This window comes from Populus euphratica, unplaced genomic scaffold (genome assembly GCF_000495115.2).
Source record: "Populus euphratica unplaced genomic scaffold, PopEup_1.0 scaffold195.1, whole genome shotgun sequence".
Classification (NCBI taxonomy): Eukaryota; Viridiplantae; Streptophyta; class Magnoliopsida; order Malpighiales; family Salicaceae; genus Populus; species Populus euphratica.
Genome location: NW_011500076.1, coordinates 85,053 through 109,079, shown reverse-complemented (window position 1 = coordinate 109,079; position 24,027 = coordinate 85,053). Strand labels below are relative to the sequence as shown.

General features: G+C 33.3%; 3 protein-coding genes across 6 annotated transcripts in view; 1 reads left to right on the top strand and 2 right to left on the bottom strand.

Annotated features, from left to right (window-relative positions):
- Positions 1-1,153, bottom strand: part of LOC105108633 (uncharacterized) — a 2,573-nt gene extending 1,420 nt beyond the window's left edge. The window contains exons 1-3 of the mRNA XM_011003017.1: positions 864-1,153; positions 411-507; positions 7-324 (exon numbers count right to left, since the gene is read on the bottom strand). Of these exons, the coding sequence (XP_011001319.1) occupies positions 7-324; positions 411-420 (328 nt within the window). The 5' untranslated portion in view covers positions 421-507; positions 864-1,153. The remainder of the gene's footprint in view (positions 1-6; positions 325-410; positions 508-863) is intronic.
- Positions 1,154-10,038: 8,885 nt separating this feature from the next.
- LOC105108629 (protein argonaute 2-like) lies at positions 10,039-16,309 on the top strand. Of its 2 annotated transcripts, XM_011003012.1 has the most exons (4): positions 10,039-10,588; positions 10,640-10,978; positions 12,548-13,715; positions 14,414-16,309. In XM_011003012.1, exons 1-4 carry the CDS (start codon positions 10,243-10,245, stop codon positions 15,861-15,863), a joined length of 3,303 nt encoding a protein of 1,100 aa, XP_011001314.1. In that variant the 5' UTR covers positions 10,039-10,242; the 3' UTR covers positions 15,864-16,309. The 2 variants fall into 2 exon arrangements, with proteins under 2 accessions (XP_011001314.1, XP_011001313.1); XM_011003011.1 differs by having other exon boundaries at positions 10,039-10,978.
- A 2,050-nt stretch (positions 16,310-18,359) lies between these two features.
- LOC105108628 (putative E3 ubiquitin-protein ligase LIN-2) lies at positions 18,360-22,587 on the bottom strand. 3 transcript variants are annotated; one of them, XM_011003008.1, is made up of 7 exons: positions 21,436-22,587; positions 21,197-21,338; positions 20,121-21,097; positions 19,882-20,029; positions 19,527-19,769; positions 19,013-19,310; positions 18,360-18,756 (listed from the first exon to the last, which is right to left on the bottom strand). In XM_011003008.1, exons 1-7 carry the CDS (start codon positions 22,464-22,466, stop codon positions 18,608-18,610), a joined length of 2,988 nt encoding a protein of 995 aa, XP_011001310.1. In that variant the 5' UTR covers positions 22,467-22,587; the 3' UTR covers positions 18,360-18,607. The 3 variants fall into 3 exon arrangements, with proteins under 3 accessions (XP_011001310.1, XP_011001312.1, XP_011001311.1); XM_011003010.1 differs by having other exon boundaries at positions 20,121-21,094; XM_011003009.1 differs by having other exon boundaries at positions 21,197-21,335; positions 21,436-22,586.
- Between the last annotated feature and the right edge of the window lie 1,440 nt (positions 22,588-24,027).

Here is a 24,027-nt window from a genome sequence, read left to right as displayed (position 1 = left end):
GGTTCAGCATTCTAGCAGTTAGACAAGCTCTTGCAAATGCTATCTTTTGATTGTTTAGTCCCCATACTATCTGAGGAACTTCCAAGAATTTATCTTTGCGAATTCCATTATCAGAATCCAAGGACAACGACCGGCTATGAACCAAATCAAGATTTTTTTTATCTATCCCACCATAACCAGAGAATGAAGGAAGCAGCACAACTCTAAGAAACAGAGCAATAACAATCAAAGCAAGACCTTTACATGTTATAGAATTCAAGTTTCTCCCAAAGAACATTTGATACTTGCAATTACAGGCCAAGTCCATTTTAAGATTCACCTCACCTAAAAATCAAACACCCATATAATCAACATTCTTGCTGACAGAATCACAAGCAACCCGGTTCAGTTACAAGCGGATTAGCACATACCCCAAAGCATTAATCACTCTAAACTTGAATAATCACAGCTTTCTAATCCCATCTCTGGAAATCATTTAATCAGAAGCTTCCAACTAAACATAAAATCCTGCAAGACCAAGAGAAGGAAAAATTCATCAGAATCAATTAAAACACTACAATACAGAATTTTTCTACATAATGCATATGCACCACATCCGAATAGCATTGAACCTGTGACTGATAAAGACTGGCAGGCTATTCCAGCTCATATGTCAGCTTCAAAGCAAAGCAGCAAGAAGCATGTGACACCATTGAAAAGACAAACAGGCACTCTTGTAAAGATCAGAAACCAATAAAGCCCATATCTTTACTCAGTCAATAGCGGGGATGGCAACAACAGATAATCCAAAAGAACAATGAATACAATGCCAAGCTACAAGAAAGAAAGAGACAAATAGAAACAGATACTGCTTGACGCCTCACCTTTGAAATCTGAATCTCTGGTACCGAGATAACAAAGTGCTTCCAAGAAAGGTACAACAATCTTTTCAATCCAAATTGGCGTGAAGGAACAAAAAGATTCAGGATTTTCTTCGAAGCCCCAGAACCCAAAAGAGAGCCAACAAGAAGAAGATAAAAAAAGATGGTGGTCATGCATGAACAGGAATATGAAAAGGCCTGAATTCCCTTGAACCCGAAGCTAGACAACCCATCAACATCATCACAACCAAGAACACGATATCACCCTAAAAAAGGAATTTAATAAAAGAAAAAAAAAAACAGTCAGAGTCTCAGAGAGGATTCACACATAATTTATTATTTCATTTGTAGCACTGCTTAGTAAATTACAATAATTTCCCATGAAAAATAAATAAATGGGGACTAGACAACACAAGAGTGGAGGGCAATTTGCTGACAGGCGGACCTGAGGCAGGTATATTTTACACAGAGTTTGGGTTAGCCTTTTCTTGAATGTACTATGCAGGGTACCCATAGGGCCCGCAGTTTGAAACATACCAAACAGTCCTACACTACAAGGGCACATTTTTCGGGAGGGTATGTTTCGAGGCTTAAATTTTCAGTACTCGGGAACATTTTGGTTGGGTTTGTTTTTGTATTTTAAAATGTTTTTAAAAAATTTTAAATTTTATTATTATTTTATTTTAATTAATAATTTTTTGATATGTTTAGATTATTTTAATATATTTATAAATAAAAAATATTTTTAAAAACAATCATAATTATACTATGCTATAAAATCAAAATTATAATAACATAGCATAGAGTTTGATTAAGTTAGGATGGGTTTTAAACGCAATTGAATTGGTATTTAAAAATAAATAAAATTTTAAAAATAATTAAATTATTTTTATTTTAAAAATAATTTTTAAAAAATAAAAAAAAAATATTTTTATACAAAAACTAATCCCAAACAAGTTAGTAAAAGCTCAAGTCATTGCAGATTAATTTATTATAAAATAATATATTTTTATATTAAAAAAATATTATTTTAAGTAAAAATTATAAAAATAATCGTTTAAGTCAACTCAACTACGTTACACTAGAATAGCGCTAAATTAACCCATGAGTTTATTGTAATTTTATCACATCAATTTTCTAAACAAATAAAAAAAAAACACAAATCTGCTTTAAAACAATCAATGTATCATCAAATTAACCTATTAAATTAGGATTTACATGGATACTTGAGATCTAGTATGATTATTTTTATTGGATATAATTGCTTCCCCATTTAATTTACTTCAAGTTGTTTATTCGAAACTCCAATTCTTAAATCATAGTAACTCACCACTTTCATTTTGTGTAATAAAAAAAAATTTTTTAAAAAAGAAAGAAATTGTGGGCTCCACATGTGGTGTAAGGCATGTAAATTCCCGGCATGTGAATGCATGTTACTTCCAGCCATCCAAAATATTTTTTATATCAGGGTAGCTGGCTACTTGCAAGCCTGTTTTATGCACCAAAAAAGTATAGCTGGCCAGTTGCTGTTTTTTCTTTATATAGTATATGTGTTTGACATTTTTCACCCGTGTGGAATTGCGTTCCAGACACTGATGAGTTAAAATTTTATTTATTTATTTAAAATTAATTTTTGTATGTTTTTTTATAATTTTAATGTATTTATATAAAAATATTATTTTAATATATTTTTAAATAAAAAATATTTCAAAAAACAACTATTACTATATTTTCCAACATCATTTTTAATTTTTATATTAACATATGTGTCCAAATTAACTTGTATATATATCAACTAATTTTATAAATTTTAAAATAAATAATTATATAAATTTTTCAGTAATCCTAAAATTTATAAAATTTAAATAATTAATCTCTAAAATATAATTTCAAAACCTAATTAATTAAACTATACCAGTCAAATTACACCACCTTCATTTGTTTTGATGCTCTTTGGTGTGTCTAATTCATTTACGTCTTCGGAAACTTTGCTATATCAATGCTTGCTTGACTTCAGATTCAACAACATTTAGATTTTTTTTAGCGTAGTGGTTGGACCACTGTGTAGTTAATTCATGGAATTTTTTTTAAATTAATTTTTTAATATTTTTTTAAATTTTTTTAATATATTATTATTAAAAAAATAAATTTAGATCTTGTTTAGTGTAGTGGTTGGACCGCTGCGTAGTTAATTCTTGGAATTTTTTTAATATGTTATTATTAAAAAAATAAAAAATATATCATATTAATATATTTACAAATAAAACACCCCCTCCTCCCCGCGGGCAGTTGGGGTGGGGGGGTGTTTATACATATTTTAAGCAAACCCATGATGAGTGTTTTCTTAGCCGAGAAGACAACTCATGGCAGCAAAAGAGGTCTCAAAGGGCAAGTGTTAATACTAAATTATATTATTTTTATTTATTTATTTTTAATACTAAATTATATTATTTTTGTAAAACCCATGATTGAGTGTTTGCTTGAAGTAAAGCAACGACTTTGGATAGCATCAAGCCACTATCCTACTTTTCTAATTCTATATCATATTCAAAAACTTTTCAACATAAAAACAATAATAATATTGTAGTGCATAATCGTACAGCTTGTTTGTCGTTTCGATTTGAATCTACATTCAGATATCTTTTAAAAACTATTAAATTAATTATTTTTGTATTTCTTTAATGGTTTTAATATATTAATATTAAAAATAAAAAAATTATTTTAATGTATTTTAAAATAAAAAAAGCTCTTATAAAACATTTTATATTTATCTTGCTAATGAATTTTATTAAAACATAAAAAAAAAATTGTCTACCTATTAACCAAAAAATTAAAAACCTAACTAAAATAAACAAAACTATTAAAATAATATTTTATCCATTCAACTAAAACAATAATATAAAAGATAAAACTAACCTAAGATTAACATAGGGATAGCTAAAATTTCAAGCATGTTAGTATTTGTAATAGTAATTATTTTTTAAAGTGTTTATTATTTTTAAAATATATTAAAATAATATTTTTTATTTTAAAAAAATTATTTTAAATATTAGTATTTTAAAATAAAAAATTTTAATTTTTAATTTTTAAAAAAATTTAATGTAAAACGCGTCCTAATGAGATGGTGGACCCACTGAAAGGACGGAGCCACCAGTCCACCATCATAGTAACAGAAATAAACCGTACTGTTAGTTTTGAAAAAGACACCAGCAGTTTGAGAGTACGGACATGCCACGTGGAATATTTATTACGATTTTATTTGTTTGTATATTTTTTACACACTTTAATAGTTTGATTTATTACGGTCCGGCCATTGAACAAGAGATCGTGTCCAAGAGAAGGAATCTCCATGATGGTTATTGCTATTTGCAGAGAAATATTAGTTCTTTGCTTGAGAATTTTTAGTGGACTGGCCCAAACTCTTTTACCAGGACCAGCCCATGTTCATTAAAGCCTAATATGTCCTTCAACAACCAAGCCCATGAAAACTAGAAAAAAAAACTTTTAATTTGTGTTTGTTTTTACTTTTAAAAAATATTTTTGAATGTTTTATGATTTTAAATAAATTTACTATACTAATATTAAAAATAAATTTAAAAAAAAAAAAATATATATAAAAAATTATTTTAAAAAATATCCACTAGATCAACTCAAACTTATCGTGTATGAAATATCTATAATCAAGAATATCTATATACAGTTCCATAAAAAAAAAGTCAAATATCAAAAGCACCTTGCTAATTAGAAAAGTTAAATGGATAATTCCAAGAACCACTCAGCAGAACCCTGAGCTCATCTTAATAGACCAGGGTTATGATAGCTTTAAAGAAAAAAAACAAAAAAAAAGCTAAGAAAGTAGACCAAATTCAGGTAAATAATTAAAGGGCAAGGTGAAAGAATCAACCTTGATTATTATTGCCGTTGTTGTGGGTAATTTGCTGGATAGTGCATCAACAATCAATTACACTTAGAGGGTGGGTGTTTGGGAGCATGAAGAAGGTAATAATCAAAACAATTTTTTTAAAAAAAATTATTAAAATAGTTGAGATTGTAATCTAATATTTTTTAAATAAATTCTTACATAAAAATAAATTCAAATATTTTTTAATTTTTATTAATATCAATAGATAATAAAATACAAAAAATAATATTAATGTAATTCCTTTTCAAATCAGGAATACCGTTGAAAAAATATAATAACCATAATTTTTTGACCTAGTTAAGTCTAAAACTCGGATTCTAGATTTTATAATGATCACTGAGTTGCTTGGATTAAATTTTTTAAATCAAAATAATATTATTTTAATAAAATAAATTAATAAATTATAATTAGATTTCTGACCGGATTTTATAAAATTCAATAACTTACAAGGTTATATTAATATTTTTTTTAATTTAACCCGATTCTAATCTTATATCAATCAGATTCTAGTTGTATCAGGTAAAAAAAATATGATAATAACATAGGGAGACCTGTGTAACACACTGTGTCTTAAAGATGCAAAACATAAGGTGAAAACCTAAGTACAGAAGAAATATTTACAGCTCCTGCCGCCTCCTTTGAACTGGTCAATGGCTTTCAGTATTCACGAGGTCACCATCAATCAATCAATCTACAAATCACCAAGATTTCTTTATGAACTCGAAGGTTGTCGACTAAACGAGGTTTCCTGGCAACACCCAAGGAAGAAGAAGAACTGAAGTCACATAGGCCAAAGAGCCATCTGCGTGCTGTGGGATTCTGGGCAGAGCACACGGAGAGACCAAGAAGTCTAGCTTGGAACAATCGATGTTCTGTCGTGTTTATCCAGGAGAGGCCTGTGAGGCTGTATTTTTTGTAGTGAGATTCAAGGAATTTAGTTAAATATTTTTTTACGTTTTTTTCTTTTTGATAATAAATATTTTTATTATTATCCACGTACGTAGCATGATGGACGTCGTGTGCATGTTTAGTTTTTCTAGAAGATATTAAGATTTTATTAAATGAGAATTAAATAAATTGGCTAATAAATAATTCGAATATTACCGTTATAGACAAAGAAGAAGAATAAAAAAGCTACACGCTTGGCATAAAAAGAACAGACAAGACATTCACCTTTGATACATTCAAAGAGAATGTTTTAGCTGTAAAATAGTTCCTCCTATGATATGTTTAAATAATTTTTTTTTTAAATTGTGAATTTCATGACTCCATAGTTTTAATTCAAAGCGATGTGTAGCCTCTTTTTGATAGAAAAAATATGATGAACTTCTTTCCTTCCTTGAATAATAATAAGAATAACAACAAGGACGTTAGTCTATGTATTCTTCACTCTTTTTATAAAAATAATGTAGAATATTCCTGCTAGGAATCAAATTCCTGTAAAAGAAATATCGTGTCACTAAATTAGGGTTATTTAAAAATATAGTTATAGTTATTTTTTAAAATATTTTTAATGTTAAAGTATATTAAAATAATATATTTTTATTTTTTAAAAAAATTATTTTTAAAATCATTACACCAAAATGATTAAAAATAAAAAAAAAAATTTTTTAAAAACACTGTTCCACTCCATTTGTAAACAAAAACTTTAAAAAATATAATATAAGATAAAGGAATCTCTCAAAGTACACCAAAATAATTTAAAATATAAAAAAATAATTTTTTAACAAACATGGTTTCACCCGTGTTTGTAAACACTTTAAAAACTATAATGTAAGATAAAGGAATCTCTATGTAGATAGTTTGTTTGGAAGTGTGTTTGTAATTGTTTTTCAAATAATTTTTCATGTTAAAATATATATTAATTATTTTTTTATTTTTTAAAATTTATTTTTAATATTAATATATTAAAATAATGTAAAAATATTAAAAACATGTTAATTTGAAATTAATAAAAAAATTAATTTTAAAAAAAATATTTTTAAAATACAAAAATAAATATACCGCCAATAAAAATTATAGCCAGAATACTTGACCTGTGGACATTCACACGTTGGGTTCGAAAAATCAGCCATAACAATCTGGAATAAGTCGACACTAACTAGCTTAAGTTTTAAAAATTCTCTCTTCATTTCACATTATCATATTCCGTCTCCACGTACTATTAAAGTCTTATCAATAATATTTCTTTCATACTTGTTTGACTAGAAAACTTTGAAAAAACTAGAATAATATTTTTCTGAATAAAAATAAAAACCTAGGCCTGTTTCAAGTTTAAAATCAGTGGATTATCAGGTTATTTTTTGAGTTAGATTGAGTTTAATAACTATATGATATGTTTTAATAGCAAACCTATACCATAAAAGTGGAATCATAGATTAATAGCAATAATTAATAAACTCATTACAGAAAATAAAGGAATAAGTTAATAATTGAATTTATCCGATAATACTGTTGGTTTACAACGTGAAAAGATGTTTGAGATTTTGATTAAATGTTTTGTGAAATAGTTTTTTGTTTAAAAATATATTAAAATAAAAAAGATAATTTTTTTCTATCTTGTTAATAAAACAATTAATTTAATATTTTTTTAAAAATAAAAATATTTAAAAACATAAATTGAAGGTGTACGGAAGACACGACTGACAATATATTGATAATATTTGTGCAAAATGACATGAGTTGCTCCGTCCCTCCCTCCCACGCTTTCCTTAAAACCGGTCTCTACGTGGCCCACAATTCCTAGTTTCCACCGAACCTTCTGGATTGTCCATTTCTTGACATTTCTATTTTTTAAAAATAAAAACAAAATTGCATGGTCTCTCTCTTTCGGTGAGTGGTAAGCAAGAAAACCGCCTTCTAATAAAAATTATATTAAAAAATGGAGATTAAGTGAATTACTACTTTACCCTACCTTTGTATCCACTCTTGCTTTAACAAAATGAAGAATATTGGATTTTCATTTTCTTTTTTGAAACTTTTCTCATGTCTTACTCTTCCAGCATTCCTTCTGTACAAAAGAAAAAAAAAATCAATTGTTAATTAAATCTCGTTGAATATCAAGAAAGAACTCGCCTCTAGTATTTACTAGCGACCATCCGTGATTATAACTCGTATTTTCAATATTTGTTTTTTTTTTTTAAAAAATTATTTCTCCATGCCCCATAAGTAATTGTTGGATTTATGTTACTAGAAAAAGATTTCAAACTTTATTTTAAAAATTCCAGTATTCAGTTAATAATAAAACTCATTTTTTTTTAACTAGTGTGAGTTCTTTATTTAAATCAATAAAAAAAATAGTTTGATAAGTAGAATTTCATTAAAATAACTTAGAAGCAATAACACATTATTAAGAAAAAAAGAATGGTAAATTCATTCTTCATTTAAACATAATATACTGTGGATGGAACAATAAATTTATCATTTTATTCTTAGGTGAATGACTAGTGATGGAATCGTATTTACAATGAGACCATTTAGTATTTTGAGATTGGTCAAGAATATGATATAAGTTTTTTTTTTGCACAATTAAATTATATTGATATTCTAAAAAGATAAAATTTGTTTGCTATAGAGAAGTATTTATATCCTTTTGTATTAATATATATAGTTAAGTTATCATGCTATCTTGAAATAGAAAAAAAAATTAACCTACAGTCGAGTGTTTTTATGTACTTTTATTTTATAGGTATAATTAAAAAACCAACTTATCTTTTGAACTTATTTTCCAAAGACTAGGATCAAAGAATATTTTAATTATATCATGATTGGTCCTTTTTTTTTTTTTGTTTTGGTGGAGCAAGGGCATTCTAATTTTTAAAAAATAAAAAAAAAGTTGATATGTGCTAAGCATGCGTCAATATGTCAAACGCTCCACTATCTCTTGATAACACATGCAACTAATTTCAGCAACCGAAAATTCCTTTTTAGGATTACTTCACATTCACCTCAGCTCTTCTTCCATTGATATATGATTCGTACATCAATAAGAATTTTGTTTTGTTGTCGGCAACTATTTTTTTCTCTTTCGTTTTTTCCTCACTCTTCCTTGATGTTTGCACTCTACCATCTCATTTTTAAGCTCCCCCTAAACTTCCATTTCTTTTTTATTTAATCTTTGTTTCTTTGGTTATATATTTTTTAAAATAATTAATTGAATTATATTTTTGTTTTAATTTCATCATCATTTATTTTTTTTACCTTGTCAAATTTAATTTCTATTATTTTAATTGCTATTTTTTAATCTAAAATAGTTTTTAGAGTTGCATTTTTTATGATTCCACCCTCTATAACTTTTTTTTTCTAATAAATTATATCCTCGTTATTTTATTTATTATGTGAAAAATTGAAAATTGACATTTTTTTTACCTGAGTTAATTCTTCAATATTTATTTGGTTTGAATTTGAGCTTTTTGGTTAAGTCCATGTCTAAAATTTCATGGGTTACAAGCCTTGAAAATTAACCCAGTTTCATGAGGTTTGCCTAGGATTTCTTTGTTTTTTATATAAATTTTTTAAACTGATTTTTTTTTAATTTCATTCTATAATATTTATTTAATTAGAAATTAAGCTTTTTTTTTAAATGCTTTCTATGACCTTGGTTTTATCATGTTTTCATTTAATCAGGCTACATCAACTCTTTTTACTTGTTATTCTTTGTTAAACTTGTTTTTTAAATAAATTTTATTCTTAAATTAAATAAAATTGATTTATTTAATATAAATAGATGCTCACTTCATCTTATTTTATTTAACTTGTTTTTTTGTATCATTGCTCCAACAACAAATATAATTTCTCATGTCATCATCAAAAGTTTTGTAGTTGGATTTAAATTATTTTAACAAGAATTGTTTTATGACGAGTGATATCTGCAATAAAGTAATGATGAGTTTTCAACCATTGTTTTTTATTACAAATATAATATTGATGATTCATTTATTTTTATTAGTTATTGTTAAATATATTTTTACGGTTTATATACTACTATTATATATAATTTAAATCAAACTATTAGAGTTAATAACTTGGGTATGAAATTTATTTTACTTCTTTTAAAATATTATCTTTATCCAAACATTTCTTTTATGCGCCAAAAAATAATAATGACATAACACGGTCCCCGACCTGGTTTTATTTTAAGAATATATCCGTTTTTTTTTCTGTTAATAAAAAAGCTATTAAATTCTTAAAAAGAAAGTGAAGGATATTTTTGGGTTTTTACACCTCCCACCTGCTATGTGCTTTCCTCCCGATCCTCAGTTCTAAACCGAAAGCTAACATTTTATTTATAGAACCAAACTCACCAAAAGCACAATTTTTTCCTCACTAAATTAGTGTAAGAATTCTTCATCACTAAGAAATTTGCAACTTTCTTGCATTGTACCGAGAAATCTCATTTGGTTTTTTACTGTTTGCTGAGTTCACACCCGGTTTATTACCAAGTTACTCCCGATTTGTCCAATGGAGAGAGGAGAATATAGAGGCGGAGGAAGAGGTGGTCATGGTGGTAGGAACAGTGGTGGTAGAAGAGGAGGATATGGAGGAAGAAGAGATGGTGGTCGTAGTGGTGGGTATGATGGTGGACGTGGTGGCTCAGACGGTGGTCGTGGGGGGTATGGCGGGGGTCGTGGTGGCGCAGACGGGGGTCGTGGTGGCACAGACGGTGGTCGTGGAGGGTATGAAGAGGGTCGTGGGGGCACAGATGGTGGTCGTGGTGGGTATCCACGTCAGCACTGGAGACCAAACAATCAAGGTGATGGTGGTACACCTGGTCAAAGTGTTGGTGGAGTGTGGGCAGCAAGGGGTGGGCATGGTACGCCTGGTCAAAGTGTTGGTGGAGTGTGGGCAACAAGGGGAGGGCGTGGTGGTGGTGGTGGTATACCTGGTCAAAGTGGTGGTGGAGTGTGGGGTGGGCATAGTGGTGGTGGTGGTGGTGGTGGTATACCTGCTCAAAGTGTTGGAGTGTGGGCTACGAAGGGTGTTAGTGGCGGTGGTGGTGGGTCACAATCAGAGCGGCATGGAGGCGGTCCACCCAATCAAAGTAGTGAAACGGGGCCTAAAAGGGGTTGTGAAGTTGGTCGTGGCGGTGGTGAAGAAAGAGGCAGGGATCTGTTGTCAGAAACTAAGGGAGGAAAGGGACCCTCAAGGGATGGCAATGTGGGTCCATCTAGAAATTCTAACGATGATCTTGTCCCAAGTAAGTTTTTTTGTTTGTTTGTCAATTATATTGCTATTTGTGTGTTGGTTTGCAGGAGATATGAAACGGTTGCGGTTTTTATTTGTGCTGTTTGGTGAAATAGGATGTTTTTTTGGTCCAAGTTTGAAACTTTTTGTTGAATTTTTTGAGGTTGGAGAAAAAGAAGGGATTTTGGTTTCTGGGTTTTAATTTTTTCTGTTGTTCTGAATATATTTAGTGTTGGAAGAGTTACAGTTCAGACTGAATTTATAGCTTGTGTTTCTCGGTTTCTGAGTTCTGTGGCTTTGTGTTAGTAGTTTATTTAATGAACTTTATGTGAATTACTTCTGAAATAGGAGTAATATTCATGACTTGTCTGTATTTTGGTCACAGGACTTGGGTCTTTTGTACTTTGTTGTTAATTACCAAACTGGAATGACGCCTTTCAAGTGGAAGTGCATTAATCATTAACTAATTATTGTGCTCTCTTTTTTTTACGTGTTCGTGTTGGGAAAAAAGAGAGGGGGGGGGTGTTCTTATCTTGGTTGCTGGATAAATTACTCTCTTCCTTTCTAGGAACCGCCTAAATGATATAATGAGGGTGTTACTTAGTGAAATTTTGATAGGTTGGCGAGTGATCAACAAGCTACTATACTTAACGAGAAATGTAATTGTTGAGAACCTGATCATTGCTTCTAAATATGTTTTGAGGACCATGGTGCAGCTTTTGGCACACCAGAATTATAACTTAAATAACCGAACTAGCTGATACAAGCATGTTTCCTAAATTTGAAACTTTAAAGGGGTCATTTCTAACTGTATTTAATTTTCTTTTCATCTTCTTATTTATTAATCATTCCTATTTTAGAATTGGGAAAAAAGAAATCAGATGGCATAATCAAGGTTATTTACTTGCCATATTCCAATCCAGGGCTTTATACACTGTAGTCGGCCATTGAGTTTTGCCTAGTTGTGCCCTTTTGTTTTGGTTGGTGCTATTTAACTCACTTATGCAAGAAAGTTAGTATGTCCTAAGTAGCGAAGTTTTTCCTTGTGTTATTTGGTCAACTTCATTCCAAGCAGTGGTGCTCTGTATTTTGTGGATGTGTCATTTTGATTTTTGTTTTTTTTCCCCAAATTGTTTAAAAATGAGGATAAATCTCCTTGATAGTGTGTTCATGGCCACGATTAGAGGTTTTTGCATCTTTTTGCTGTCCTAGTGTTGCTTTAAACAACATGGATTTAGAACTTAGTGGATGTTGTTATGCTTGAAGTTCAAAGTTCATCTAAAGTCCAGATTGTTATTATCTGTAGCTTGCTACAATGTGGCAATGAAATCATGATAGTTATTTTATGTGCACTTCCAATGTTTGTCTTTATTAACAAATTGGCACATCAAGAAAGTTATTGATAGGTTGTATTGTCCTTTTAATCTTAATATGAATTCAGGGCAACTGCCAATAGAACAACTATATGCTGAATATCTTTGTCAATTCCACTAGTCAATAATTTTTAATAGAAGCAAATGGATACTTTTGAATTTATCACAAGTTGGAAACCTTAATGAAATAAGCTTTCTTTTCTTTGCAGCTCCTAACATGCCAAAAGTTTTGGCTTCTTCCTCTTCGGACATTGCTAATAGGGTTAGTCCAGTTCAACGACCAGATACAGGTGGCCAGCTGGCGGTCCGAACCCCTAGGCTTCTTGTTAATCACTTTCCTGTTAAGTTCAGTCCTAAGAGTATCATAAGGCATTATGATGTTGATATCAAACAAGAAGTGCCTCCCAAGCATGGCCGGCCTGGGAAAATTTCAAAGTCCATCCTGACAATGATCAGGGATAAGTTATTTACTGATGATCCCTCACGGTTTCCTTTAGGTAAGACTGCCTATGATAGGGAGAAGAACATTTTCAGTGCAGTTCCCTTGCCCACAGGAACATTTAGAGTGGAGGTCTCTGAGGCAGAAGATGCGAAACCACGGTCTTACTTGTTTACCATAAAGCTTGTGAATGAACTTCAGCTGCGCAAGCTGAAGGATTACTTGGATGGGACACTTCGTTCAGTACCTCGTGACATATTGCAAGGGATGGATGTGGTGGTGAAAGAGCACCCAGCTAGGACGATGATCTCTGTTGGTCGTGGCTTCCATTCTGTTAGAGCTCACCAAGATAACCTTGGGTATGGAATCATAGCATCTAAAGGTTGTCAACATAGCCTCAAGCCGACCTCCCAGGGCCTAGCTTTATGCTTGGATTATTCTGTTCTGTCATTTCACGAGCCAGTTTCTGTGATAGATTTCTTGACAAAACATATTTCTGGGTTTAATTTAAATAATTTTGGAAGATGTAGGAGAGGTGTGGAAATGGCATTGAAAGGACTCAAAGTTAGAGTGACTCACCGTGTCACCAAACAAAAATATGTTATTGTTGGGTTGACGAGAGATGACACACGAGATATTACATTTTCTCAAGAAGATCCAGATGGCAAGGCTTCACAGAATGTTAGGCTTGTTGATTATTTCAGGCAAAAATATGGCAGTGATATAGTGCATCAAGATATCCCTTGCCTAGAAATGAAAAGCAACATGAGAAACTATGTACCGATGGAGTACTGTGTCTTGGTTGAAGGGCAAGTATTTCCAAAAGAGCATCTGCAGAAAGACGAAGCCCAGATGTTGAAGGACATCTCACTAGCCAAGGCCAAGGATAGACAGAAAACAATATGCAGTATGGTACGGGATGGAGATGGACCTTTTGGGTATGTATTTGCAACACGTTGCCTTTTCATTTCAATACATGATTGGAGGTTGTATTTTTACGTACAGTTATTTGCTTCACTTAGAACAATAAAAATAGAGATGGTTTTCTGATTGGCTGTCACTTTGCATTATGCTTGTAACTTTTTCATCCTTGATGTGTTTACCTATTATATATTTAATTAAATGGCATGGGTGCATTTGATTAAACTGCTCAGAGCAAAATTTTTTTATTGTACTTCACAAAAACTTCATTTTTCTTCTGCGAGTTTTCTGAGCAACCAGGATTATTTGCCATCATGGGCAATGTCATTGACTCATCCTAGTCCTTTATGCACTGTATTTATGGGTTTTGGCCTAGTATGGTGTGGCATACTGGTGAGTTCAGGTGCTGCTCTAACTAGTGTGGTTTATAGCGTGTGCAGCTTGAATATATGGTGGTTGTTGATGGAGGAGCATACAATGCATATTCAAGTCTTGCCTATCTGAGCATCTCAGAATGACCATTTTTCTGCCATAAAATTTGAAGTTACTGAATTTTATGTTTCTGCATGGTATGCTTGCATCATCTTACATGGTAAAATCTTGTAAAATTCATAGAAGCAAGTGGATATCTCTCTATGTTAAGTTACTTGTGATACAATATTCTTGTTTAAAATTGTGGATTAGTTTCTCATGTTTTTTATTATTTTATTTGCAGTGGAGAGATTATCCGAAATTTTGGAATGGAAGTCAGCATGGATATGACCCTGGTGGTAGGTCGTGTGATCAGGCCACCTGAATTGAAGTTAGGTGCTCCAGATGGAAGGGTGATGAAAATAGCTGTTGACGAGAAGTGTCAATGGAATCTTGTTGGAAAAGGTGTGGTGGAAGGGAAACCAATTGAGCGATGGGCTGTTCTTGACTTCAGCTCTGATGATTATAAATGTCGATTCAATCCTGACCGTTTCATCCCAAAGCTTATTGCTCGGTGCCTGAAACTGGGGATTCGCATGGAAGAGCCTCTCTTTTATCAACCTACTAGCATGCAGTTGTTCTCTAATGTTGGTATGCTTCGTGAACTCCTTGAAAGAGTCAATGACCGGGCTCAAAAAATCTGTAGAGGCCAGTTGCAGTTTCTTCTCTGTGTCATGTCAAAGAAGGATCCTGGTTACAAGTATCTCAAATGGATTTCTGAAACCAAAGTTGGTATTGTGACACAATGCTGTCTGTCTCATTCTGCAAATAAATTAAATGATCAGTACCTTGCCAATATTGGTCTCAAGATTAATGCTAAGCTTGGAGGAAGCAATGCAGAGCTCAGCGACAGACTTCCACACTTTGGGGATGAAAACCACATCATGTTTATCGGGGCTGATGTCAACCATCCTGCTGCTCGAAACACAACAAGTCCATCCATTGCTGCTGTTGTTGGTACTACAAATTGGCCAGCTGCAAATCGCTATGCAGCTCGAGTTCGTCCTCAGGACCATCGTTGTGAGAAGATTCTGAATTTTGGTGATATGTGTTTGGAGCTTGTTGAATTTTATTCTCGGCTTAATAAAGCAAAACCTGAGAAGATTGTGATATTCCGGGATGGGGTCAGTGAGGGCCAGTTTGATATGGTTCTCAATGACGAGTTAATGGACATCAAGAGGGCTTTTAGGTCAATCATGTACACCCCAACCATCACACTCATTGTTGCTCAGAAGCGGCACCAGACTCGTCTTTTTCTTGAGGATGGGGGGCGTATAGGCAATGTGTCTCCGGGCACAGTTGTGGACACAAAAATTGTCCATCCTTTCGAGTATGATTTTTACCTCTGCAGCCACTATGGAAGCCTCGGGACAAGCAAGCCCACACATTACCATGTTCTATGGGATGAGCATGGCCTCAGTTCTGATCAGTTGCAGAAGCTCATATATGACATGTGCTTTACATTTGCTCGTTGCACAAAACCTGTGTCGTTAGTTCCACCAGTCTACTATGCTGACCTTGTTGCTTATAGAGGAAGGCTCTACCATGAGGCAGTAATGGAAGGGCAGTCTCCATCTTCTGTATCATCTTCATCATCTTCTAGGACTTCGTCATCTCTGTCAGTGGGAGCTTCGATGGAAGAGAGGTTCTGTATGCTGCATGCGGACCTGGAAAACATCATGTATTTTGTTTGAAAATCTGTTGGCCGGTCTCCATCACTTCAGGCAGTGAAAGAGATTGCCTTTGAAAAACTATCGGCAAGTTCCCATCTATTCTGGCAGTGAAGGAGATCACCACCTCATCTCTTTTTGAAATGATGTTACGCAAACTCGCTCCTTTTCTAAGCAAATAAAAAATTAGTGAAGGAGTTTGTGCGTGAATCTAACTAGTCACAAATTCTTCTGTATCTACCATGGTTGCAGATCATGGGAATCTGAGGAATGGCATGTCTTTTAGGTTTGTTTTCTGTTTGGATGGCTGTTTTCTTTGTGTTTCTTGGTTTCTATTACTAAGCCTCGTGTGTTTTAAAACGTTTAAATGGCGTTATGCTTGTTGACATTGTTGGTTTTGAATTTAAAACTATGTTTCTTTTGATGTTGTTAATATGCCTTGTGATTCATCGTTTGTATCTTATCAGCTATCCCTCCTGTTAGTCCCAATGTGATTTGCCCTGCTATCTATTTATTGACCCTTCAAAATGCTTGTGCTAGTCAATCATCAAGAATGATACATTCTTGTTATTAGCAGCTTTTTATCATATTCAAAGGATTCTTGCACTTTCACCAATAATGAGTGGGGATTTTTCATTTTGAAGTTGAAAGCGAGGCCACGAGCTCATGGCTCAACCGAAATCTTGGAGTCCTGTCTAACAGAATCTTTAGGTTAAGCTGTAGCAAAGATGAAGAGCATTCTTGTTTAGTGTTGTAATTCTTTTCGAATTGTCTTGGATATTCGCATGATATTTTGTGAATTTTTCACTTGTGTACCGAGGGGATGATGGTTATGACTTCTAAGCCAAACCGAAAAAACCTCTTGTGATTCTGAGCAGGTTTGGATTCGAAGCCTGAAGCTTTTTTTGTTTTCTCAGCCTCATCTTCCACTGTACATTCAAGTTAATCTCCCCCTATGATTCCAGCAAAGCAAAAGAATCCAGATCAAGCAGAATCTTTGAAAACTGATGACATCCAGTAGGGTATCGAAAGATGACATGCATAACATAGAAACTGCAAGTTATTTGTCTAATTATTTCTTTCCCACAAATGAATTCCAATTAATTTAATCACAGCTACATCCTTGTTTATTCACATTGGTAGTATTTCATGTGGCGAAGGACCAAAATACGATCAAAAGAAATGACGAAGTAAGCATGAACAAATAGTTTTCTGCATCGTGGTTGAGATTAAATTTTTTTATATCTGAGGTTTTAAAGAATTATTTATTATTGTTATTAAATTAAATTTAATGGTCAATTTTAAAAAAAATTTACTCAATTTTTTGTCTAATCACCTAGCTTTGAGAGGTGACTGTATAAGTTTACATCACATAACTTGTAAATTTCAAGATTTAGAACATGAAATTCAATTTAAAAATGTTTTTTAATTATTTTTTAATTTAATTATATAATAATAAAATAAATATTCGTAAAAATTAAGTATCAATTAAAAATTAAAATGTTTGTTTAAAATTACAATATCTTTATATAGAAGAAAAAAAATGAAAAATGATCCATTTGAAATAAATAACATATTTAAAAATAAAATTAAATGAAAAAAATTAAAAATTAAAATTTTAAAAAATATTTTTTTCTCTTGAAACTGAGAAGCGTTACTGTTAGTACAAGTAACACTGTGATATTTAGTTCTTGTAGTCGAGGGAAGAATAGTTAAACTATTACAAGTGTATAAAAACCTATCCAAATACGCTTTCAACAAATTCAGAAGATGATGATTTTAACTCCCTAAACCTCTAATTTTACGAAGTGGATGCAGAGTACACTCGTTGTAAGAAAATCCAATGACAGTAGGGGACCACATGTGTGTGTTCCAGTTACGATGATGATTTTTTTTTTATTGTCATTGAATTTATTTTATTTTATTAGATTTCTGGAAGCTTGAGTTTGTCTTGATTCTATGGTTCAGATTAATGTGTAATGTTGTATTTTCGTTCTTTAAGGTACTAATTAGGGCATGGTATCATTCATGTGGAACAGAGACCATCGCTTTGCATATTCTGCAAGTGATGGGGGGACCTCAAGAACAAGAAGAAGACTATCTACATAAAATTTGCTAGGAAATGTTTTCTTTCTGTGAGTTGCAGCTCATGCTGCATTTTGTTGTGTTTGGAATTATATGCCCTCTTTTCAATAAAGGGCAGTGCCAGGCCAGGCCAGAACACTAAAATTTGTTGTTTCTAGGTGGTATCAGTAGATGCATAGAACATGGACATCGCATAGTTGAGAAAGGCTCCTGCATAAATTTGATTAGTAAATCTGTAACCTGGCACAGATGAATGGTGGAGTGACAGGTCAGGATTGGCCAAATGGAGATAATTGTAAGCAGCAATGGCACGGGTGGTGGAGGCCATTGCATGTGTCCGAGCGGTGGGGTGAGTTGGAAAGGTGCAGAGATAATGTTCTTGACAGACAACGTGAAGTTTCGAGCCATGTCCTTTCAGGCTAATGAGCTGGATATAGAAGAATTATCTCATCAATCTATAGCTGTCGTTGTGATTGGAGAAATCCACTTCAATACATGCCTCTTACAAAATCAATGCAAGTGAAGAGAAAGACCTTGCACTGGAACCATTACTATGCAGTGGAAATGCCTTCAGAAACAAAGAACATGACTAAGTATGATGACAGATTAACATGTATTAAACTCCTCTTGAGGAACAAGAATTCTGATCTACAACTTGGCGATGACGATCGCGCTATAGGAATTCAGGTTGTCAGTGTTTTGGTTGCATTTCTTGATTCCTGTGATTGCTTGTGTTGATTGAAAAGATAGGCTGATAAGATATCCATGTCATAAAGGTTTCGAAGAGGATCTATCAACTCTTTATTCAATGTTGAAAGCATAGAGAGAGATTCTGTCAACAGAAAATTAAAGGTTTAAGGAGAGAAACAAACTTCTGATCAGATATGACAGGTTTGTACACGTTGCAGACATGTTAGAACTAAAATGATTCTTTCAAGCTCAGCTTTAGTTGGCATAAAGCGCATGTTTCCTTGTTAGGTTTCGAGGCAATTTGTGAGTAAGTTGCCTGCTCTCTATGCAAGAAAACAGAAGGTAAAAGACCCTTTAAAAAGCTTTTCAACAAAATTCATCGATCAAGAACATTGTACCTGAATTTTTTATGAGATGCCGCTGTGAAAAAGATGGATTCATTCTTCCATTAAGAGCTCTGTCATAATGTGGTGATTCTGTTAGCCGCGGTGTTATTGTTGAGTATGAATTTTCATTTCTGACTGGAAGCAAGATTCTTCTCATCCATGCAACAGTGACGAGGCTTGATTGTACTAAAATCGGGATGCCATTGACAATGGAATTGGAAAGGGCAGACAAAAACCTCTTTCCGCCACTGTTGAGCAAAACTACTGCTACTTTCCCTTGCCAATCTTCCATTGCATCTTCCTCTTCATTCTAGTTCGTTCGACCATTAAAAATGCACAAGCAATCATTACACATGAGTGTAGGAACTTTTTTATATCAGCAAACTGTTGCTTCCTCATTTGTTAGACTAATGTTACAAAATAAAAATTGCAGCACCATAAAGACCTCTCCTCCCTTGTGCTTCAGAATGAAATCTTTTCTAAAAGTGAATTCATTTTGCTGGTACGAAGCTATATTAAAGCTTACCAAGTTCCCATCAACTATCTCCTTGCGTTGAAATGAATCCCGTAATCTCTCGTGGAAACCTGCTTGTCGTAAAAGCCATTCTTCTGCTGATGCCTCTCCAGAGTATGAAAAACAGCCTCCCAACATCAGGAGAGCTTTCGCCGATTGTTCTTGAACCTTGGTGCTACAATTATGACACTCTAAAGATTCCGTGATTGCCTCAACCGCTTCCTCCCTATATAAATTGGACTGCGAAAGATCTCCCTGCAACATCACCGCTATTTATTGTTCAAGATTTTGAAACCAAACTGTTATAAAATAGCATTTTGGTTTCGACGCCAATATGGATCGTTAGCCTACTAAAAAATGTACTTACCATAAGATCAAGCTGTAAGAGAACTGCTGCAACCAGAGGACGTTCTTCAGGTGAAGCTCTCTGGAGATAGACTAGAAAGATGTGCATGGTGTTCAAGCCACCCCATCCATTACAGAGTCCAGTTAAGAATTTGATGATCCACGTTCGTCTGCTCACATTTCCTCAGATTAATCAGAACACAAAATGAATAGTAAACTTACAAAAAATGTTTTGCTGAAGAGAAACTGGAAAATTCATACCTACTCAGGCACAGTAGATCGGCTAGTAAAGTGAACACATATCCTTTAAATTTCTTCTGAATTCCGAGAACAATGAGCTGAAGGATAGAATCCTTGTTCAAATTCTCAGCTAGGTAGTTCCGAGAGCTCCCATTAGCTCGAATGCAACATAACATGAGCGTAGCAGCATGATTTCTCTCAATTATGTCTCCTATTTCAAAGGTCCTTACCAAGAAGCTCAATCCTCCCAGGGCAACAACTTGACTAGCATTCTCTAAGTTCCTCTCTTCATCAAAACCTGTTAGAAGTTGGCCTAAGAAGTACATTGCTGCCTTTTCAGGCATGCACCGTACGGTGAATAGGGTCTGCAACTGGCCTCCAAACTCTAAAACTCGTAGGACTAGTGCTACCCACTCTAAAGATATCATCTGTTTTGCCTTCGGCTTCAATAGGTAAAGCAGAACCGCAACTTTAAGAAACAAACTGTTACTTCTTAAGAGTTTCATGAAGATCTTGAGCTGTGGATCAGAGTTCAGTACTATTAACCTGTTTGCTTCATTTCTTACTACGAGCTCCGCTAGAATAGATATTGCCAGCTCTAGAACTTCGTCATCAGTAGAAGCAAACAAGAACTCAAGCAATCCCTCAATCACAGGTGCTTTAGATAAAGCACCTGCAATTACATTACTGCCAATGGAGTCCAACCACGCTTTGGCAGTGACACGGATTGCTGTTTCACACTCAGTCAGACTATCTGAGGAGCAAATAGTGCTAATGGTTCTACTTAGATCAATAGGAGGAAGGTGGGTTGTCTCTTCATTCCTGATTGAATTACTCCTGACTATGATGTTGCCATTCCCTAGACATTCTGATGACACGTTTTGACATGTAAAAGGCCTAGAGAGTTCTGATTTCAGCGGCTCATGCCATGTATAATGATTCGAAATAGCATAATTTTGACTTGATTGCCTTCGAGTAGTCCTCGTCTTATTATTAGCCTGTTGATTATATTCTCCAATTAAGCAGTAGATTTTGTTACAAATAGGCAAGTGAAAAGGGTAGCAGAGTTTTGAGAATAGGGACAAAGGGATACTCACAGTAGCATAACTGCAATCTTTGTATTCATCTATGCACACTTTATCTTCCTCAATGCTCCATGTATCCATTGAAGCTCTATTTCGAAAATCGAAGTCCTTCGATTGCCGCTCTAGCGTGGGGCCAAACACAGCTCGGTATCTGCTGAGATCAAAACAAAAATCATGAAGCAAATAACATAACTGTCAAGACCTTTTCTCTAATTTTGAAAAATACTTGGAAATGGTGATCGATTACTTACAAGTTTGTGTTGATGGAGGAACGCGATTTATAAGAATCTGATGTTCTCCTCATTGATGTTGCATAACTTGGTATAGATGGCAAAGGGACAGCAGGAACAGTAGGAGCTTTAGCCCCAACCTTGAGCCACTCGTTATAGTACAGAGCAAACTGGATGGTTCCCATATCCATCCGGTCATTATAGACCTTGCTCAAAGCTTTCATCCGTCTTTCCTCCTCAACATGCTGGGAGTCCGAGAGAGCCTCAAGCTCCTCATGGTACCAAACCTTGAGATGGAGTAGATGGGGAAGAAGGAAATGCTCCCAAATATCAGGAAGCAAGTGAGCCCTTGCTAGAAATGGCGAATCGCAAAAAACATAAAGTAGATGCCTAGCAGATATCCTGTCATTCTTCTCCAGCTTGTAAACAATTGCCAAGTACAATTGAGCACAAGCTGAGAGATGTGAATTGGGTACACCACAAGTTGAACCCTTCCTTGATTTCTTAGAATTCAATGAGGCAACAATGTTCAAAAGCTGAATTGAATTTTTCAACGACTCCATCTTCACTTCCTTCCTTGTTGCTGCTTTCTCTTCAACCAACTTCTCAATGCTTTCCATGGCCACTTCCATATTCACAAAAATACCATCATCCGAACCCTTGCTTCTTCTCACCAAGCAAGAGTTGCACTTCTCTCTAATCATCTCCCTAAAACTCACATCTTTTATGTATCTGCCTATATAACCACTAAGTATAGATACCACTGCTCTAATAGCTGTTACATCAATTGCAGGTTCCTCTCCCTTCAACAATGACTTAGACTGCAACCTCTCCGAATCCGAATTCACTCTCCTCGACGAAAATATCGACGACCCTTTTCGCGTGGAACCCATATCGGTCTTCTGCTTAGGAGACTGGAACCTCTTTTGGTCATGGGAATTATGTAGTGGCAATATTACAGACTCTTCTGGTCTAGTTAATCTGTCTCTACTTCTCAAGAACTTTCTGTGCTCAAATCCTTCCTCGGAGAGCATTTGATGTAAGGAAGCCATTTCTTGGTGATTTGAGTTTGGTTTGGGAGCAAAGAATTAAGTACCAAAAGGTTCATTGACGTTCTTTCACGATCAAGCATAGAAAACAAAGTACAGCTATTGAAGCAAGAAAGTGGTGAAGAAAGAGACACCAACGAGGACAAACACCACTTGCGGGTGATTCTCTTTAGGTAGACCGGCCGGTTCAAATTAGTTACATCAGTTAAAACTCCCGCCAATCAAACCCTACAATTGTACATAAAAACGTTAAAAAGAAATGTAAGTTAGATGAATGTATCAATCAAAAACATTTTTTGGAACTCGAAGCATGTGAAATGCCTAGCTTGAACAGGACCCACCATAACCAAAACACAACAAGTCATTCAAAGGAATCTACTAGTTGTAAAACACATCAGCACAAGTTGCAGAAACAACCAAATTCAATGCAGAGAAGCAGAGGAGTAAGGCATGATATTGCATGACGTTGATTATCAGAGGCTTTCCAGTGTCCAATTCAAGATTTTGTCTTTTGGGGCCAGAGGGTCAAAGGGCTGAGTGCCGACGGTAAAAAGGTACTAATGTTGAAAAATACAATAATTAGATCACAATTGTATCTTGAAGAAGATAAAAAGAAAATAACAATCATAATTGTTATTCAAGCAAAGAAAAGAGAAGGGCTCAAAAGAAAAAACAAAATCATATTTTGTTAAGATTGTTGAAATCTTCCTTTTGTCGTCAGTCAATGATAACTCTAATTTAAACTTTGAAACTTATGTACTTTGATTTTGTCTGTTGCGCAATAAGTTCTAGATTAATTCCTTTTCTTTTGAATTTGGTATATATTTTTATTATTACGGTTAGAATATAATATAAATTATATTTTAAAATAGTTGAATTTTTTTATATTTGGTATATTTTTTATTATGGTTAAAAAATAATATAAATTATATTTTAAAATTATATTTAATAATTTAAATTAAATTATTAAGTTATGATAATTTTTTAATATAATATTACTAAATTTATTTATTTGATAAAAATTAATATGAGTTTATGCAATTTTCAAACTCGAAAAAACCTCCATTTAAGAGTATATTTTAAAAAATAATATAAATTATATTTTAAAATCTTAGCTAAAAATTTATATTTTTAAATTGATAGATTCTTTGACAATTACAACTCAAAATTAATCTATATTGGATTGATAAAATAACAAATCTAAGTTTTTTTTTTGTTTCAAGAATATTTTTTGTTCTTTTATTATTTAGTAAAAAAAAAACTCTCTTACCATCAATAACTAGCCCAATTGAGCCCAATTGATTTGGGTTTAAGGGGTAAAATTATAAAAATTCAGGATTACAATCCAAAGTGGATTTGAGCAGTAAAGGCATTGTTATTACCCTCTTGCCCTTTCAGTTTATTTTGTTATAGAGGATTTATTTTAGGCCTTCCCAATCAACTAGCCGACCATGAAACATCCATGATATATATTCATTCGTTAACTTTAATGAATCATGTACAGTAGTACTTCACTATTTGTATTAGCAGCAGAAGTAAGTTACTGTAAACTTCTCTGTGCAGA